Below are 19,957 nucleotides of genomic sequence, written 5' to 3'. Positions count from 1 at the left end.
TCCCGCATCGCAGTAGTGTGAACCCAGGCTTAAAGTATATCTAAAGCCAAAACTTTATTTTTTTTATTATGGATATAATAGAGAGATATGGGTTAAAACTGCTGTCAGACTTTGTTTTGTTTTTGTTTTTTTGTCTCCTGGGCCTCATTAGAGTGATTATCTTCAAGTCCTGTCGACCCAACAGGAAGTGAGAGAACCCCCTCTTAGTTGTCATGGGAACAAGTGTCCCCTTTAGGCTCCATGTACACGGGACGTTGTTAAAAGTCCCTTTGAATGCTGGAATTTTTAGGACGTTTGAAACGTCCGTTAGGTTGCGTTTGCACCCGCGTTTAGCGGGCGTTTGTATTTAGAACCGTTCCTAGAGGTCAAAAAAAGTATTCCCCTTTAAAAATGGAAAAACGCGAACGCTAAACGCGGGTCATCACATTCGGTCGCGTTTGGCCGCGTTCGGTCGCATTCAGTTGCGTTTGAAACGCCGGGAAACACACGTTCGAACGCAAATAATTGCTTTGCAAAAAACTTTCCTGAACTCAATTGCCTGCAAATGACTGTAAACGACCCTGTATACATGGACAGATAAGATAACATGTAGATGGGTCCAGGGGCTTCTGAAAAAAACGCCCAACTGCTCCTAAACGGCCATTTACAACGTCCCGTGTACATGGAGCCTTAGATTATTTCCCCTCTATTACTGTTCTGGTGACAATTCAAAGTTTTGGATTTAGGCCCCTTTCACACTTGTGCGACCTAAAAGTCATGCGATTTTGACTGGACTTGAAGCAATGCCTGTGTAATCTTGAAGTCTTTGGACCTCAAAACGCATCAAAGCCGGACCAAAGTAGTGCAGGGACTACTTTGAAGTCACACAGATATGAACGATAATCATTGTAAACCATTTAGTATGTCTTGTCATGCGACTTTGCAGTCCCAAGTCACAGGACAAGTTGCACAAGTTTGAAAGGGGCCTTAGCCTCACTTTCTGAGGCCTTGGTGATCAGAATAGAGACAGTGCATCTCTCTAATGGGGACACAGGCAGCAATACAAAATTGACAGTGGATCTAACCCCTCAACACCATCTAAAAAAAAGTGTTTCCTTTAGTATACTTTAATTTAGTGTCTGTCCTTTTGAAGGTTGATGAAGAACCCAATAAAAGACTGCCTTATCCTTTCTCTGTTTGGAAGGTACTGGTAGGGTTTCACCTTTTAATCATTAATTTATATGATATGATAAGATACTGCAGTCATAATTTAGCATTCACATCTTGCAATTGGCCTTCTGCAGCCCTGCCACACTTGCTAAATCCCTCTAATTACATATATTGATCCAGTGGTCTTCAAACTGCGGCCCAGGGACCAGATGCGGCCTTTATCCAGCCCTTAGAGCACTATTCCTCCTACTGACACCAACAATGGGGCACTACTCCTCCAACTGACACCAATGATGGGAGACACTTCCTCCTACTGACAACAATAATGGTGTAATATTTCTCTCACTGACACCAATGATGGGGCATGATTCCCCTCAAGGATACCAATGATGGGACACTATTCATCTCACTGAGAACAATGGAATGGAAAAATCTGTGAAGCTTAGCCGGTGTGTAATACCACCTGGTGTGGAGCTTCACAACTGTTTCCTTTGTCGCTATAGACTTTGTGCATCTATGCATATTTGAAAGCATATCCAGCCAATCCTCAGAGGAAATCTCTTGGCCCGTCTCCTTCTTCCAGCCGATGACTTGGCAGGGAGATCCTTCTCATTGAGAAATCTATACATAATGGAGATTGTACCCTTATCCCTGGAGGAGGATATGCACATATGTTCAAAGGTGGAATCTGTGCCCGTCGCCTCCAGGGAGAAGTGGGTGGAGAAAAAATGTCTGATCTGCAAATACTTATAGAACTCTGATCTAGGGAGAGCATAGCTCTGCTGGAGGGAGGGGAAAGTGCAAAATGGGGGCTTCTTTGACAGAGACTCTAAGGTTACAATTTAACTCTCAGCCCATCTAGAGAAGTTTTCTGGGGAATGAAAAGCTGGATGGAATCTAGGGTCTCCCAGGAAGGAGGCAAGTCTAGGTTTAAGAGGTAACAGTGAGAATTTCGATTTGTAAAGGGACCGAAAATTAAGTGATTGACCCACCACTGCATTGTGAGGGGAAAGGTCTCTTGGGCAAACTGGGTCCGACCATAAAAGGCCCGGAAGGTAGTATGGATCTATGGAGGTGTGTTCAAAACAGAGCCATGGAATGTGGGCCGGCTGGGCGTGCCATTGCACCATTTGAACCAGTCTGGCAGAAAGACAGTACGTCCATAGATTAGACAAACCCAGTCCGCCCAAGGCCCGAGATCTGTACACTTACAATTTGCCCAAAGGGGGTTCCTTATCAGACCATATGAACTTATTCACCTCTCTTTGTAACATCTCTATTGTCTGGCAAGAGACGTACAAGGGGAGGGCTCTAAAATAAAAAAAGTAATTTCGGAAGTATAGACATCTTCACAGCCTGAACCCTGCCCAAAAAGGAGATATGGTATGGGGTCCATGTGCGTATTAATTGCCTGATGCGGGAGAACACCTGTGGGTAGTTGAAATAGTACATATTGCTAAGAGATGGGGCCAAATTAATGCCCAGGTACGAGAGTGTTTCCCCACTCCAGGCAAAGCCAAATTTAGCCTGAATTCCTGAAGTCATAGACTGAGAGAAATTGATTGGAAGAGCAGTACAATTAGAGCGATTAACCCCCCAGACCAGATACATCTCAGAAGATGTGTAAGGTAGTGACCAAGTTAGGTAAAGAGACAACTGGGTCTGTTAAAAATAAAAGGATATCGGCAGCATAGATGCTAAACCTAAACTCTTGGTCTACTTTCACATATCCCCTAATGTTAGAAACCAAACAAATAGAGCGATTCGGGGGTTCAATAGCCAATGCAAATAGGAGAAGGGACAACACTGCCTCGTTCCATGACCAGGAGTGAAGTATTCAGAGTTACAACCTGGTGCGCGGGTGATGATACAGAGCCCTAAAGCCATGCACAAATGCTTTCTGAGATCCACATTTTGAAAGGATCGTTTCTAAGTAGGGCCATAGAACTCTATCGAAAGTCTTATGGATATCGAGGCTCAGCAATAGCACACTACGGGAAAATAGGTCTGCGTCTTGTATGATGTTAGAAGCTAATCAAATGTTATCCGTTGGAATAAATCCAGTTTGATCTGGGGAGATTAGTGTGGTGATGATGGAGGACAGCCTATCAGTCAGGAGATGGCCAAAAATGTTAAGGTCATTGTTGATAACCGAGATAGGGCAATCATTTTGCAGGAGAGTGTGGTCTTTTTTTGGTTTGGGGATCAAGGATATATTTGCCATCAGCAGATCATCAGGGAAAGTTTGACCTTTCGGGATATAGTTAAATAGGTTCTGCATACTGGGGACTAAGTAACTAGAGAATTTTTTATAATATGGGGCCGAAAAACCATCTGGGCCTGGAGCCTTGAAGGGCTTTAAGGAAGCTTTAATGGTTTGAATTTCATCTTCCATTGCAGGGGGCGTTCAGGGTCTGTATCTGTTCATCTGACAATGTCAGGAGGGATAGAGCATCTAACCAGGACTGAGATGTGGAACACGGCCGGAGCGGCTTGACTTTACTCCTGCGCATGCACGCGGGAGCCACCAGTCACGCCACAGGGCTCTGAGAAAACGGCACGGGCGGCCGTTCCTTCAGAGCGCATGTGCAGATGACATCATCAGCGCACTATACAGTAGATATCTCCTAAACAGTGCAAGTTTAGGAGATATTTACAGTACCTATAGGTACAACAACTTTAATAGTAGGAGTTAACCCCAGTGTAGTTTTGCTTTAATGAAGAACATACTATATGTCCCAGGTCTACTGCAAAAACATCTATCAAAACAATTTTTATATTTATCATATTTCGTTTTGCTTTTTTTTTGGTACAGGGGTAGATAGCGCTCCTGGAGTTAAAGGGCAAAAAGGTAAGGACTTTATTCATTACTATTGTCTAGAATAACAGGAGTATTTATTGCCTACATTTCTATAGCACAAACATGTTGGAAACTAAAGGCCCGTACACACGTACCGATCGTCGGCATACAAACGTCGGTGGACGAAGGATCTGCCGATTGTACGCGTGTTAGTATGGTGCCTCCGACAGATGTCTGCGCACAATCCGCGGACAAAAGTCTTTCTTGCAAACATGAAAATTTTTGTATGCCGACACCAGAACGGACGATTGTTCGCCTGTCAGTACACAATTCGGCCGACAGACCGCAGATTTGCAAGACTGGGCATGCTCAGAAAATAGAAAACACAGGGAAAGTTAACCATTACATGACATCACTTCTGCAGTCGGCGGACAAAATTCTTGTGCTGTCCTTGTGCTGTCTTTGCACTTTTCAGCAGACACCGACATCCCGGGGAGAAAAGAGGAACATTTGTATGCCGACCATCGGTACGTGTGTACGGGGCTTAAGACCACGAGGCAGGAAATGTGCCAGATATGTAACACCTCCCTAGTAAGGATGAACTCCTGGTTCGGTCCAAACACTGTTTCGGACCAAACTTTGTTCAGGTTTTTTTCTTACAGTCCTCACCATCATGTATAGTAGTGGGCTTTTCTCCCATTGCTATATACTGTATGACATCTTCCTTCTTCTGCTGTCACTGGTTATTAAGGAAGTGGCGGTAAACAAGGGAGACAGGAATAGTTTAAAAAACAAAACTCTCATAATTCATCCCTAAGGCAAACCTTATGCAAAAAAAAAAATTATACCAGACACTTTAGGTTTATTTCTTTCCAGAGGTTGACCGGTGTCAGGCATCATGATTGACATGGATCTGCATTGCTGCATAGTGTGGTTGATGGTGGATGTACATCATGGGACAATTGTTTTTTTTTTTTTATTTTTAGTAAAGGACTTCTCAAAACCTTTTGTATGTGTTTATTTACACTGTAAGTAGTAAGGGTAAGGGTATTATGCACCTTATACTTGTTCACATGGGGCATGCTGGTATCTGGGTGCCCCTTATTATTAAAGGAGGCTTCCAAATGTCAATATGTCCCAGCCCGCAAACGTACTCAGCTAGGGTTGTGGGGAAGACACCCTTGTCCTCATCAACATGGGGATAAGGTACTTTGCCAGTGGGTCCCCCTTGGCAAAGTATCCCCCAATTTGAGGGCATGTAGTTTGGTATGGTTCAGAAACAGGGGCACACTCGCCACCCCCTTTTCTGACCTTCTAGCATCCAGGGTCCAGCATGGATTTTTGTTGGACATCATGCTTTGATTTTCTTCATTTTTGTGAGGAGTTCCCCAATAAATCAATATCAGATTGCAAGGGAAGGGACAAGACCTGAAGAGCCTGGTATAAATTAAACCCTTGCACAGTTTTGCACTTTTTTTTCTGGGGGTTCCTTCTTTAAGCTTAATATCTACAAAAAAAAAATCAGGTATAGATGAAAGGAATTTACAAACATTTTGCCGGCAATTCAAACAAACTTTTTTTTTTTTGGGCTCCCATTGACTTCAGTGGGGTTTGGATTCGGCAACAAGGGTTTAGACCTGCAACAGACCTGTAGCATTGACAGATGCACAGTAGCTCCTGATATTTGCATAGTGTGCCTGCAGTTCAGTGGTCAGCCCACGACATTACAGGCTCACACGCTCATTGCACAGCCCCCTTTTTGGAAGTGGATTAAATAATTACTGTACAATTACTATATCCCTACAGAGAATTAAAGCAGATCCTCAGGCAGAAATGTTTTTTAATGTTTAAAATGGTTGTAAACCCACTCTTATAACTTTTACCTATAGGTAGGCCTTTAATAAGGCTTACCTATATGTACTGTAAATATAACCTAAACTTGTACCATTTAGGAGATATTCACATTTCATGCAGTCGATGACGTCATCGACACATGCGCTCTGAAGAAATGGCCACCCGTGCCATTTCTTCAGAGCCCTGTGCCATGACCGGCGGCTCCCTTGCGCATGCTGGCCATCCTGGCCAGTAGCATAGCCGCAGACCAGGAAGGAAGATGGCTGAAGATGGATGCGGCCTCCAGTGGATACTAGCACATTATGCATTTGCTTTGCAGGGAAGAAAAAACGAAACAAAAAGGAAGAGTTTAATTCCTCTTTAATATTAATACTAATATTTAATGGTGCTTGTATTGAACAAACGTGGTGTTCAGTGCTTCAATAGGTATATTGATCATGAGATATTCATGATGTTTATTCTCAGTATCAGTAGGCCTGATTCACTTGCATATCTGTGAGTCTCCGGTTCCTGGTCTGATCCTTCCATTACAAATGTGTCAGCCGCATCTCTGCTTCCAGCTTCAATTACATCTTAGCCTGCTCACCATTATCATCTCAGCCTCAATGTGCTCAACCCACACAATCAGGCCATCACTTCCAGCATTTCCTATTGACTCATGGGAAATGTAGTGCTGTTTACATGCACAGATGTGATGTGAAGACAAAAAGCCCTGGTGCATGCAAGTACACACTGTTCACAGGGGAATAATGACGTCAGTTGGATTTAAAAGTCTGCAAATACAAGAAAAGTTAGTTATTGTACCTCACAATGTTTCAGTGTTTTAATAGAGCCTAAAGAGAACATCACCAAAGTGCAAATTTAGCAGAATACTGGAGTTGGGCTTTAAATGTTTTTTATTTCAAACAAATTTCTTAACCATCCAGGCCGCATTGTCTATAGTTAAATCTTTTCTCCAAATACTACAGCCACATGTATCAAACAAGTCAACACTTTTGAAATACTAACTCAGGAGAGCCCTGTGTTCCAAATTCCCATCTGGGACTAGTAAAATGCATGTTTGCAATAGGGGCACTAGGTGGGTGGAGGAGACAGGAGTGCTGGTGGGGGACCCGAGAAGAGGAGAATCAGGGATGCTCTGTGCAAAACCATTACACAGAGCAGAGAAGTATAACATGTTTGTTATTTTAAAAAAAATAAAATCTGAGCCTTTAGTATCAATTCAAATTTTGGGAGGGGAGAGGGAGAGTAATATGCCATAGTGTACGCAAAGAAGGTTGTACCCAACTGACTAAATTCTGTCTTCACTAGGAGAGAAAGGAGACACGGGCACTCCAGACCGAGGCTATGGTGAGTCATGGGAATATTATTCTGGAAGATTACAAACTGTTTGGTTTTCTTCTCTCTTTGCATATACTGCTTCACCACAAGGACCATTCTCACCATGTAATAAGGTGATGATATTGCCCCCGTAGCTTCTTCTAAAAAAAAGTAGGATGGTCAACGTGGTCTGCCTGCAGCAGCTCTTAAAGACACTTTAAATACAGTGCAGGAAGGCAGAATCTACATCATGCACAGCTTCTATAATGTCTATAAGGGCTTGTGCACACCTTTATTGGTCTCTGAAAAGCAGCTCTTTGTTAACCTACGTATGTGTCCAAGCACATTACGGAGTTTACAGGCATGTTTTCAGAGGAGCATTTAGAGGCAGAAAAAAAAAACCTGTTACCTGTTTAGAGTCACAGAGGAGGTCTTGTGCTAGAAATATTGCTCTCACTCTAATGTTCGCGGTGATACCTAACATGTGTGGTTTAAACACTGTGTACATACAGTATGTGGGCGCAACGTATTTATGCGTTCGCTTCTGCGGGAAAGCACGCAGGGACGGGGGCATTTGTAATTTTTTTTTTTTAATTGTTTAATTACCTTTTCCTTTTTATTTTGATACTTTACTTTAAATAAATTTTATCACTTTTATTCCTATTACAAGGAATGTAAACATCCAAAGTTTTACAGTTTTCACCAGAACAAGCGGTGAGGGCAAAACTTTGGAAGGGACACTCTAGTGACAACCATATAAGAGGGGACTTCCTCTCACTTTAGAGTTATTTACTCTCGCTTCCTTTTATGCCTCCAAGACAGGAAGTGAAGGTTAATCCCCCCAAGGGGACACATACAAATTAAAACAAAATAGGTGACGCAGGTTTTAGATATTCCCCATTCTAAACTTAGCTATAAAAACTTTTACTTTAGATACTCTTTAATAGATGGCGCACTGCCCTTCAGGTATTGAAAAACTCTGCCTGACTTTTCCTATCCTAAGCTGCACTCGCTCACATGATTGTGTTTCTCCTGTAGCCGCACGGAACTGCAAAGAATTGCTCAACCTGGGCACCTTCCTCAGTGGCTGGTACACCATATATCCTGACGGAGAGAAGTCACTAACAGTTTTCTGTGACATGGATACAGAAGGAGGAGGATGGATTGTAAGTTTTTAAATGGCAATCAAGAGAAACCCCATTTTACAATCAACATGAATATATAATGAGGGACATTTATCAAGCAAATCTGGGACTAATTTAGACTGGCTGTTAGAAAGTCTTTCCAATTGTTTTTTTTTTTGACCCCCCCCCCCCCCCCTACACCTCTAGTCCTGGGCAGCCAACTGAAACAGATTTGTACAAGTCTGCAAAAGATTTACCACTGGAGATAACCGATTTTCAACATGATGAGAAAGATTTGAGTAGTATTTTGAAGACATTGAACACATATGAACACACAGATTTTAGGCCCCTTGCGACAACCTGATATTTTAGTGTACCTGGATGGAAAAGTCCAGCCCCGCTGCATGAAGCTTGTCAAAGTTTGACAAGCTGCAGCTGCATGAGACTGAGAGCTATACCAAGTGGCATTCACGCTTAGGACCCTATGCATTTTCTGTCTGTGCTGACCCAGCTCCTCCTCCTATCCTTTCATCTCCCTACAAACTTTTATGTTGCTCAACCAGGACAATGGCTTTTGGAGGAGACTGCAGGCTAGCCTTCGGTCTACTGACTATGGGCCCTGGCGTTTTTGGGGGGCTCAATTCTTTGGGAGGTGTGTGCCTGGGAGACGTTTTGAGCAGTTTTACTTTAGATTCAAGTTCATATCTCCCTGAAACACACAGACTTTGGGAATTGGAGGACACAGATTTGGAGGCCTCTATGCCCAAACCGCATTGACTGCTTCAACCCCTCCTAGACTTAGAGCAGATGTTAATATAATCAACTCAAAACAACTTGATGCTGAGGTGTCCTACTATTATATATTTATTAAGCTGTTACGTGTTTATTGCTTGCTGTGTCTCTCACTTGTGTGCCTCCTAGGTGTGAATTCCTATTTTTAATTGAGTTAATTGAGTCACCTATTGTTTCTGTTGGCTAATCGGTTCCTACATGATGGGATTAGTCTTGCATCAACTTTACCTCATTATCTAACCAGTGTTTGGTATAAATTCTGTGTGAATTTACATTAAAGTCAATTCCAGTTTGTACCTAAACTAGTGTTATCTAGTTCTTGAGTGCAAAATTCCCCTATAATACCTGGTTCCTGTGTCCAGTGTGGAGGAAACTGTACCGAAACTAAGGCACCCATGCAGGGTGCCAGGCAGTCTGTCACAGTGACAGCTCTGCTCTGCCGGGGCTGCTAACATCACATCCAAGATGGCTTTTGGGCTGGTTGAATGGCTGGATCACATATCTAATTTAATTGTTTTATTTTTTTTTCTTTTGGCAGGAGAACATTTCCAGTACAACTGGTCCAAAATGTAATATATCAGACAAACAGATTTATATACTTTACTATACTATACTGTTGATTCACCCAATCCAATTCATGATGGAGCCTACATAAGACCCTCGAAGTGTTTGTGTTTTACCTGCATCCTGATAATTTGATAAACTGCTGATGCTGCTGAATGGCTAAACGGAACAATCTACAGCTGGAAAGATCTATTGCAGATAAAAAATTTAAAATGTATAACCCCAACAGATTTTAGGCGATGTTTGACATATCACTTATCAATCAGTGTGCTGACCAGGAGTGACCTGATATAACTTCTCATGCTGCCGGCCGGGTCAGTTCTAAGAGTGGAAGTAGTCCCTGGTGTACAGTATATTAAATATTTTTTTAATTCCATCATATACAATATATGATAATACGGAGGTTGGTACTTTTACTGTACATTATGTGTGACAACAATGAAACATATCATTGACACAAATTGTAATTCAGTTTTATTGTACACATCTATTACACTGCAATACTGTAACATTACAGAGCTACGTATTTGATCCAAACTGTTCACCCAGAATAGAACTGTGGAAGTATCCATGTCATGGTATAGCTAGTAGTAGTCATCAGTAACAACTACTAGCCCTGCTGGAATAGCTTACCTTGTTCATCGTCAGTCATCTTGCTACCTTTCTGGCAAATGCCATTAGCACCATCATCATTTTACCTTGTGATCTATTTAAAACTTTAGGTATTCCAGAGACGGTATGATGGCACAGTGAATTTTTTAAGAGACTGGAAGGACTACAAGAGAGGGTTTGGCAATCAGCTGAGTGAATTCTGGCTGGGGAATGATAATATCCATCTGCTGACATCATCTGGTAATTGTTTTGTTCACTCTTACATCCTAAAGCCCATCATTTAGTTTTCCTGCAGTCTAGACACACTCTATTATAGTGTTTAATATTACAAATATTAGGTATTTTCAGACAATGCAACAAACCCGTTTTGTTACCTGTGTTTACCTACTGTAAGTATTGACTTATGCAGCAGTTATAGGATTCCTATTTAGACAAAGAGACCCGTGGAATGTGTTATAAAATCAATCTATCCTAAAATCTAATTAAAATGACATGCAGTAAAGCACAGTAGCCATGTAGGAAACCTAAAGTCCTTCTTCAAGAATTTTATGACCATGGCTGGCCTGGCATCATTCAACTCACTTCCCCTGAGCCCAGGTCATTCTGGATCCGTCCCAGCCTGTGACTGGACAGTGACAGGAGAAGCAACTCAGTGATGATCATCTCTGTGTAATTCCCCCAATCAGCATGTTTCTTATTAGAACATGAACTGATTGGCCTCTTTTGCTGCTTCTTCCTCCAGTTCTATTGTATAGTGGAGTACAAGGGAATGATACCAAGTCAAATCCAGGTACTCACACTGCTTACATTTAAAAAATACATTTATTTATGTAGTATATAGATCTTTGAAACCAAGAAGGCTATGCCCAGACCAGTAATATCAGAGTGAACAGCTCACTACAAGATTTCTACATTTACCATTTTTCAAACTACTAAAAAAAGCACAGATGCACCTTTTAAAGTTGATTCCACTTGAACCCCATCCACTTCAAATTAATTCTCACCTACTAGGAATTTAGAACTGTTCTGGGAATTCCAGGACTGGGAGAAAAGTGAATTATCCACACAATCTTCTGCCTGTGCATAGATACTTTTAAGAAAAGTTACCTATGTTTGCTATAGCTGAATAACTGTGTTTTTTAATATATTTCCCTGTAGGAACACATGAGTTTCGTGTTGACCTGATCGATTATGAAAATAATGTCAGTTTTGCTGCCTATGCATCATTTGCCATTTTGGGAGAAAAGGACAATTACCAGCTGAAGATTGGAGCTTTTACTGGAGGCAGTGCAGGTAAATACCCTTTCAATCGGAAACAAAAAAAAAACCGTAAAACTTTAAAAGGTATGCTGTTCTAAAGGTGGTATTGAAACAATTGAATGCACAAATACAAAGCTTAGAACACCATCAGCTACTCATATACAGTGCATCTGGAAAGTATTCATAGCGCTTCACTTTTTCCACGATTTGTTATGTTACAGCCTTATTCCAAAATGGATTAAATTCATTATTTTCCTCAAAATTCTACAAACAATACCCCATCATGACAACATGAAAGAAGTTTGTTTGAAAGCTTTGCCACATGTCTTCCTGACCATGGGGAGGGGGTGTGACCGGAATAGTTAGGCAGTGTCAGGGGTAAGTGTTGCCTTTTGAGGAGCATTGTTATACTTTGTGTCAAGACTGGTGGATCGAACACTTATCGGATCCATAGTTAGGGATGTTAGGTGAGAAGGTCGCCTCTACAGAGAGGATCTTCTCATCACATGCAGTTAGCTATGTGATTATTTGAACATGTAAACTAACACAGTGCCTAACTTGTTCTCTTTCTTCACAGGTTGTGTAGGACTGTTATAGCGATAGTTAGCTAGGATGTTGTATTCACTCACCAGACTGAGTTTTGTTTGGTGGGGGGGTGCATTAAGTTAAATGCACTTTAAATGTATCATATTTATATAGCAGATATTTCTATTTTTGCACCTAAATTATTTACTGTGCATTTGTTCTTCCCTTTTCCCCCTTTTCCAGGTTTGTGGAATACTTAGTGTAAATTTTTGTATACATTTTTGTAGGTGACGACCGCCCCAGAGCCAATGGGGGCGTGGCTCATTTTTTGGTGGGGGGGGGTGGATGTAGCACCCTCCTAGGTAGGTGCTAGGTAGGTAAAGCCTAGTATCTCCTACTGCTTATCAGGACAGTCTGATCATTAGTTAGGCCTCTTGCATGTGTCCATGTGTGATTCATCTGGGCTGAGGGAGTGTCCCCACTGTGTCCAATAGGGAGGCCTGTTGGACAGTGGAGAAAACCCAGCCAGTGACACACAGGCTTTTGTAGCTGTCTTAGTGGGTTGGCACAGACGAATGGTGCATCCTGGGATAGGCTATAAAAGCCAAGGGCACATGTGGCAGGGTGTCTTTGGATGGGAAGCCAGGTCTCAGAAGGAGGGTGACATTAGTCTCTCCTTCTGCTGCTGTGGATGGTGGTCACAGGCGGCCGGCCTTATGAACCAGGAGTGTGGAGCTGAGCCAGGAGGTCCATGAAAACTGACTGGTGGAGTTGGAAGCAGAGCAGCCTTGGGAGTACTGGGAAGCTTGCCGGGGGTCTGCCCAGGAAGGGGACCACTCCAGTGGAGAGTCAGTGGATGGGTGTCAGCACACACAGCAAGTGAGAAAGGGGATGCCAAGTTAGAACCCTAAAGAGTAATTCAAGCAGGAACACTTTATCTATCTTCACTTCAGTGGCAGTGTGAAGCAGCGGCCATGCCGCATTCTAAAGTCAGTTGTCCTCACCATTGTGAATAGTTGTCAGTTGGAGTATCCCACTCATCCCTTCTCCTATCCAAGTCCTCAATAAAAACCACAAAACCAACATCCCCTGGATTGATAATTGACTGAGCCAAGAACTTTCATTGCTGTTTATCTGCTATAAGTTGCTAAGGGTAAGCCAGGGGAATCCAGAAGGTGTAATTCTCAGCAGTCCTCTAGGGGGCAGTGCTACACTTTGTTGAAGCACCTTTGGCGCCAATTACAGCCTCAGGGTAATTTTGAATATGATGCTACAAGCTTGGCACACCAGTTTTTGGGCAATTTCTCCCATTCTTCTTTGCAGGATCTCTCAAGCTCCATCAGGTTGGATGGGGAGCTTCTGTGTACAGCCAATTTTCAGATGTCTCCGGAGATGTTCAATCGGTTTCAAGTCTGGGCTCTGGCTGGGCCACTCAAGGACATTCACAGAGTTGTCCCGTAGCCACTCCTTTGTTATCTTGGCTGTGTGCTTAGGGTTGTTGTCCTGTTGGAAGATGAACCTTCTCCCCAGACTGAGGTCCAGAGCGCTCTGGAGCAGGTTTTCAATTTCATCAAGGATGTCTCTGTACATTTCTGCATTCATCTTTCCCTCAATCCTGATTAGTCTCCCAGTTCCTGCCACTGAAAACATCCCCACAGCATGATGCTGCCACCACCATGCTTCACTGTAGGGATGGTATTGTCCATGTGATAAGTGGTGCCTGGTTTCCTCCAGACATGACCCTTCAGGCTAAAGAGTTCAATCTTTGTTTTATCAGATCAGAGAATTTTGTTTCTTATGGTTTGAGAGTCCTTCAGGTGCCTTTTGGCAAACTCCAGGCAGGCTGTCATGGGCCTTTTACTGAGGAGTGGCTTTCATCTGGCCACTCTACCGTACAGGCCTGATTGGTGGAATGCTGTAGAGATCGTTGATCTTTTGAAAGGTTCTTCTCTCTCCACAGAGAAATTCTGGAGCGCTGTCAGTGTGATCATCAGGTTCTTGGTCACCTCCCTGACTAAGGCCCTTCTCCCCCGATCGCTCAGTTTGGCCGGGCGTCCAACTCTAGGAAGAGTCCTGGTGGTTCCAAACTTCTTCCATTTACGAATGATGGAGGCCACTGTGCTCAATGGGACCTTCAATGCTGCAGAAAATGTTCTGTACCCTTCCCCAGATCTGTGCATCGAAACAATCTTGTCTTGGAGGTCTACAGACAATTCCTTGGACTTCATGGCTTGGTTTGTGCTCCGTTAACTGTGGGACCTTATATGGACAAGTGTGTGTCTTTCCAAACCATATCCAATCAACTGGATTTACCACAGGTGGACTCCAATCAAGTTGCTAAAACATCTCAAGGATGATCAGTGGAAACAGGATGCACCTGAGCTCACTTTTGAGTGTCATGGCAAAGGCTCTGAATACTTATGTACATATTTTTTTTTTTTTTTCATTTTTTTTATAAATTTGGCACAGACAATTGATTTAAAAAAAAATACTTTCACATTGTCATTATGGAGTATTGTTTGCCTCTATGAGGCATGCTTCTCCCATACCGTGGTGGCATGTCCCACAGCAGGTCCTTTTGGCTTGGCTTCCCCTTGCAAAAGACGACCAGCATTCTGATTTAATCTAGGAAAACACCATGCTGTCTCTCCTCCTCTGTGTCTCTAAAAATTTGCTCCTGTAGTTTAGAGTTTCTCTATGCCCCATTCACTTGCATTGTGCCCTCCCTCCTTAAAAGCTACCAGTATCCTTTGTGGCAAGTGCATCCTCTCCCTGATGCTGATTGGATCTGATCCGCCACAACAGGAAGAAGGGAGAGTAAGTGAGGTTGAGATAATTACAGACAGGGGCGTAACTACAGGGGTTGCAGGGGTTGCGATTGCAACCGGGCCCCATGCTCCAAGGGGGCCTGTGCGGCTCCCCTGTACACCTGGATAGGAGGGGCGGCGCCGGCGGGGGCAGCATGTAGAGAAATCACTGTCCACCTTTTTCCTCCTGTAGCTGCGGGAGGAAAATGGAGGAGATTGGTTCCTCTGTATGCTTTACCAGCTCCTTCCTTTTCTGAATGGACAGAGTCATAGCCAGTGACGTTGTAAAAAAATAAAATAAAATAATACAATTAAAATACCAAAAAATAAAAACTACTGACACCAGTGGGTGAACTTCCAGGATCGCAAAGGTCACAATTGCGACCCGGCCCTGGCATTCCACCCCCGTAGGGAGGCCCCAAGATGGCAGGAAGGGGGCCCACTGCAGAACTTGTGAAAGGGACCCGCTGCGGGACTGTAATAAAGGGCCCCGAAACGAGAGTAAAGGGCCCCAGGATCAGTGGGAAGAGCCCCAGGCTTGAAGGAAAGGGCCCCGGCCAGGGGTCCGGGGGGGCCTTCATGGTTTCTTGCACCGGGGCCCTGAAGGTTCTAGTTACGCCTCTGATTACAGAGCCTTCTCTCCCACCGATCCTGGCGGTGGGGGTGAGCAAGTCTACAGATCTGCCACTGTTCAGAGCAGAGGGGGGGAGCAGTAGGCAGATGGGTAGGCAGATATGTGTAGTGTAAATCTTTACATATAATCTATCAGTGTTGGGTGACTGAGTGCTTATGTTGCATAGATAGTATGGGGTTAGTATTCTGGCTCCGTAGGAGTACACAGTCCTGCAATCCATACCTTCCTATGGGCCAAACCACTTGCTACTTTAAAATGAACCCATCAGTTTGTCCAATAAGTGTAAAAAAACTGATTCTCTTGATAGTCAACATTTTCTGCTACTTCTTTTCTCCCAACCACAACATTCACTTACTGTAGCCCTGCGTGGAAACCCTATGTAAGCTCTGTGTCGGTCTGTGTTGGAGCTTACATACACAGTGAGAAGAACCTTTCCTCTCGTTCACTCAGCTGACATTAGAGTGAACTGGTTTCTTTGCCCTGAATGGTCAACCAGACTAGATGACTTTAAAAACCTCCAGGCGGAGGAAGTGACATCATTTTGGCTATGATATTTTAAATTAAATATGCAGATACCCAGTGTATGTTTTGCCCATTTAGTCCAAAATGTATTTTCTAATCGAATGTATATGAAGACCAGAATTGACCTGACATGTTATAAAGCTAAAGCGTATTTTATAGTTCCCTCTGTTACTTGAATTTTTATTTTTTTTAATCTATCAGGTCATAAATTGGATCTACCATATTTAGCAGACCTTCGCTCACCATGTAAAAACAATTATATACAGCAAAAAAAATAAGGTGAAAATTTTAAAAGATAATTATCTTATACCAGCAGTTGCCAACCAGTGGTCTGTGGACCACTGATGGTCCACAAGAAAATGTTGGTGGTTCCCAGCAATTATGCCACAAATCAACATTGTGGTGGATGTATACTACCACCCAAGTTGTTCCCAGTGTTGTTCTCATTGCGCGGTGACAGTCAATACTGTCAGAGTGCATTGATACTCCATGCCTCCTCTGTAGTTCTGGCTCTTGTGAACTCAGAGGAGGGCGTCAGGAGTAGTGCAGAGAGCAGGAGGTGAGGAAGGAGGAGACTTCCAATGGCAGCGCTGATCACAGACTGTGGGGGGGAGCACAGAGCTTGAACACATGGCTGGATAAGGAGGTGAGATTCAATGGTGAGTCTGTGTAAGCCAACATTGTGATGCAGAGTGCAGTGGTGGGGGGGTTGGAAGAAAGCCAGAGCATTTGTGTATAAGGTAGCAGTGATCCAAGGGGAGGGAGATAGAGAGCAGGAGCGTTGTGTTTAAAAGGCATGTAAAATTCATGTTCGTAGTCCGCAGGATTCAAAATTGTGAGTGTAGTGGTCTGTGAAGTCCAAAAGGTTGGCGACCACTGTCTTGGACGACATTCACTCAACATATTCTAATAAGCTTTTCCAGGTATGACCATACTGGTAAATAGACGAGGGCCCCAGAACCAATGTTTTTTCTTTTTTCTCTTTTTTTTTTCCTTTCAGTGTAACCTAGCACTTTTAATACTTAAAGTGATTCTAAAGCCTAAAGGCTCGTTTACACTTGCTTAAAAACATGGCTTCAGACACACTGTTTTAAAGCTCCCTAAACGCCAGTCAAAGCACCTGGCACTAAATAAAATGGCTAGCTTACAGTCCTGCTTTTGCTTTGCTTTGGCTTCATTTCAAAAGTTATATCCCATGTCGTTTTAGTGCTGCTTCAAAGCATCTTCAAAGCCTCTATAGAAGTCAATGACAAAGCTCGCTTGAAGCACCTGCAGCTTTTGAGAGGCTTTAATTCACCTTTAGCTTCAAGTTTTTTTGGAGGTATTGCAGGTATGAGATATCAACACACACACACACAGGCCATCTGCCAAACTTCAATAAAGCTTTAAAAAAAGCACCACTGAAGCATCATGGAGGCATCAAAAACATATCAAAAAAGCATGGGGAAGCGGTAGTGTGTTGAAGTCAAAGCAAGTGTAAATGAGCCCTTAAGGTTTTTTACCTCGATGCATTCTATGCATTAAGGTAAAAACCTTCTGTGCTGCAGGATCACCCCAGTCCCCTATTATGCTTACCTGTCCCCAATCCAGCGATGTGCACGAGAGCAGCGGCTTTCACTGCTGTCTCCCTCCTTACTGGGCAGATTACTAAGAGTGGGAGCCATTGGCTGCTGCTATCAATCAAACTCTGGGACAAGGGATTGGGAGGCGGTGCCAAACCACGTTGTCTGTGTCAATAGACACAGACAAGGCAGCTCAGGAATGAGCCCTCACGAATGCCCGCATAGAAAGTGGCACTGAAGAGGATGAGCAAGGAGTGCGGAGAAATGGGGGCTGCTCTGTGCAAAACCATTGCACAGAGCAGGTAAGTGTAACACATTTATTATTATAATTTAGAAAAACTGAAGCTTTAATGTTAATTAAGGAGCAGGGCTACTATATAGCAAGATCTTTTATTTCCATTCACAACGGTAACATTTTTCTCTAGACTTCTGGTATGAACCACCCTCAGAATTGCATTTGAGTTTATATAAGCATATTGTTAGCTATGAGATTGTCTGCTGGTAATCCAATGACCAACAATAGGCCACCTAAAAAGACTTCTGCAGAAGGTGCAGATGGAATAAAGCCAATAAATGGTATTTTTTTTTTTTTTTATTTGCAGGTGACTCTCTTGTTTATCATAACAATCGTCCCTTTTCTACAAAGGACAGGGACAATGATGAATACGGCAGCAACTGTGCAGCAGATTTTAAAGGTGCTTGGTGGTATGGAAGCTGTCATAACTCCAACCTGAATGGTCTGTATTTGAGGGGAAAACATGACAGTTATGCAAATGGAATTAATTGGGAGACCGGTATGGGACAATATTATTCCTATAAAATCACAGAAATGAAGTTTAGACCGGTGTAACCTGCGATGTCTGAAAGAAGACTTCTTGTCCAACAAACCATTCAGATGTTTCCTTTTATTGTCCTGGTGTTGTATAGATTTAAAGAAAGCTTTAGATTGGCTGCTATGGCTCAACAATTATTCCTGCAGGAACTTTAATAAATAAGACCATGTATAAAATGTCTGCTTTGTTACAGTTAGCCCTGCTGAACCCAATACACCTCCATTAAAGAAGAAAGCTGTATTTGATTAATTTGTTTCAATAATCAAAAATAAAAAAAACTAGCAAAACGAAAAAATGTGAATCTCTCATTTTATCATCACTATTTTAATAAAAAATGTTTATTTGTGTGTAGCACCCTACAGGTAGGTGCTAGGTAAAATATAGTGGGCTTTGTCTGCCTAACAGCAGAGCCATGATTTTCTTTTTGTCAGGTAGGTTTTCATGGCTCCCAAGGGTGTCTGCTGAGAGGAGAGCCTCCCCACTGGCCCTGTGAGAGACGTCTCATTGGGCAGTGGAGGAAACCCAATCAGAGATACATTCAGGCTTGTATCTACCCCAGAAGGCAGATTCTGCCGCAGAGAATTCTGGGAGAGGGTATAAGTTTGAGGGGGGCGGATGACTCAGTGTCTTTGGCGGGAAGCAGAGTCCCTGGAGGGAGAGGACGGCTGTCTCTCCTCCTGTCAGAGGAAGCGGATGTCTCTGGGTGCTGCCTGAGAATCCAGAGGGTGCTGAGCAGGGCCGGTGCTAGACTATTTTACGCCCTAGGCAAGACAAGCTATTTGCGCCCCCCCCAAAAAAAAAGGGAAGGGGTTAAAAACTCCTCTATGTCATACCTAGTAACCCTGATCTGATGGTTCCTCCATGTTATGCTGTCATACCCAGTGACCCCCATATTCCTCCATGTCACACCCGAGGACCCTAATGTCCCTCCATGTCACACCCAGGGACTTTGATGTTATTCCATGTCACACCATGGGACCCCAATATTCCTCCATGTCATGCTGTCATATCCACTGACCCTGATGTTCCTCCATGTCACACTCAGGGACCCCCGTGTTCCTCAATGTCATGCTGTCATACCCAGTGACCCCAATGTTTCTCTATGTCAGACCCTGATGTTTTTCCATGTCACACTTGGGGACCCTGATGTTCCTCCATGTCACACCTGGGAACCCTGATGTTCCTCCGTGTCACACTTGGGGACCCCAATCCCCCATGGCACACAGGGACCCCAATTCCTCATGGCACACCTGGTGACCCCGAACCCCTGTTACACCCGGTGACACCTATCCCCCATGTCACACCTGGTGACTCCGATTCCCCATGGCACACCTGGTGACCCCGATTCCCTTTCATACCAGGGATGCTCCATGTAACACCTAGGGGCCCTGATCCCCTGTTCTGGGGACACTCACTGGACGGTATGAAGAGAGTGGCCCGCACTCTGCCCTCCCTCACTGCGATCCTGCTGATTCCTTCTCCCAGAATGATCCTCTCCTGGACCAAAGTGCTCACCACAGCTCCAACCGGCTCCTGGTGGAGGGAAAAGCAGCAGTCAGAGAACTCCACATGTCCTTCATCACCAACCTCCTCAGACCA

The 19,957-nt window shown here is 43.5% G+C and overlaps 1 protein-coding gene across 1 annotated transcript in view; it reads left to right on the top strand.

Moving 5' to 3' along the window:
- Positions 1-18,578, top strand: part of LOC309561413 (ficolin-1-like) — a 36,115-nt gene extending 17,537 nt beyond the window's left edge. The window contains exons 4-9 of the mRNA XM_082265309.1: positions 3,965-4,000; positions 7,115-7,153; positions 8,162-8,289; positions 10,326-10,455; positions 11,374-11,508; positions 18,128-18,578. Of these exons, the coding sequence (XP_082121435.1) occupies positions 3,965-4,000; positions 7,115-7,153; positions 8,162-8,289; positions 10,326-10,455; positions 11,374-11,508; positions 18,128-18,375 (716 nt within the window). The 3' untranslated portion in view covers positions 18,376-18,578. The remainder of the gene's footprint in view (positions 1-3,964; positions 4,001-7,114; positions 7,154-8,161; positions 8,290-10,325; positions 10,456-11,373; positions 11,509-18,127) is intronic.
- The last annotated feature ends 1,379 nt before the right edge of the window (positions 18,579-19,957 follow it).

The sequence above is a fragment of the Pelophylax lessonae genome (assembly GCF_965119305.1).
Source record: "Pelophylax lessonae genome assembly, chromosome: 8".
NCBI classification, from domain to species: Eukaryota; Metazoa; Chordata; class Amphibia; order Anura; family Ranidae; genus Pelophylax; species Pelophylax lessonae.
The sequence above is the reverse complement of the archived record's forward strand: the minus strand, read 5'-3'. Positions and strand labels throughout refer to the sequence as shown.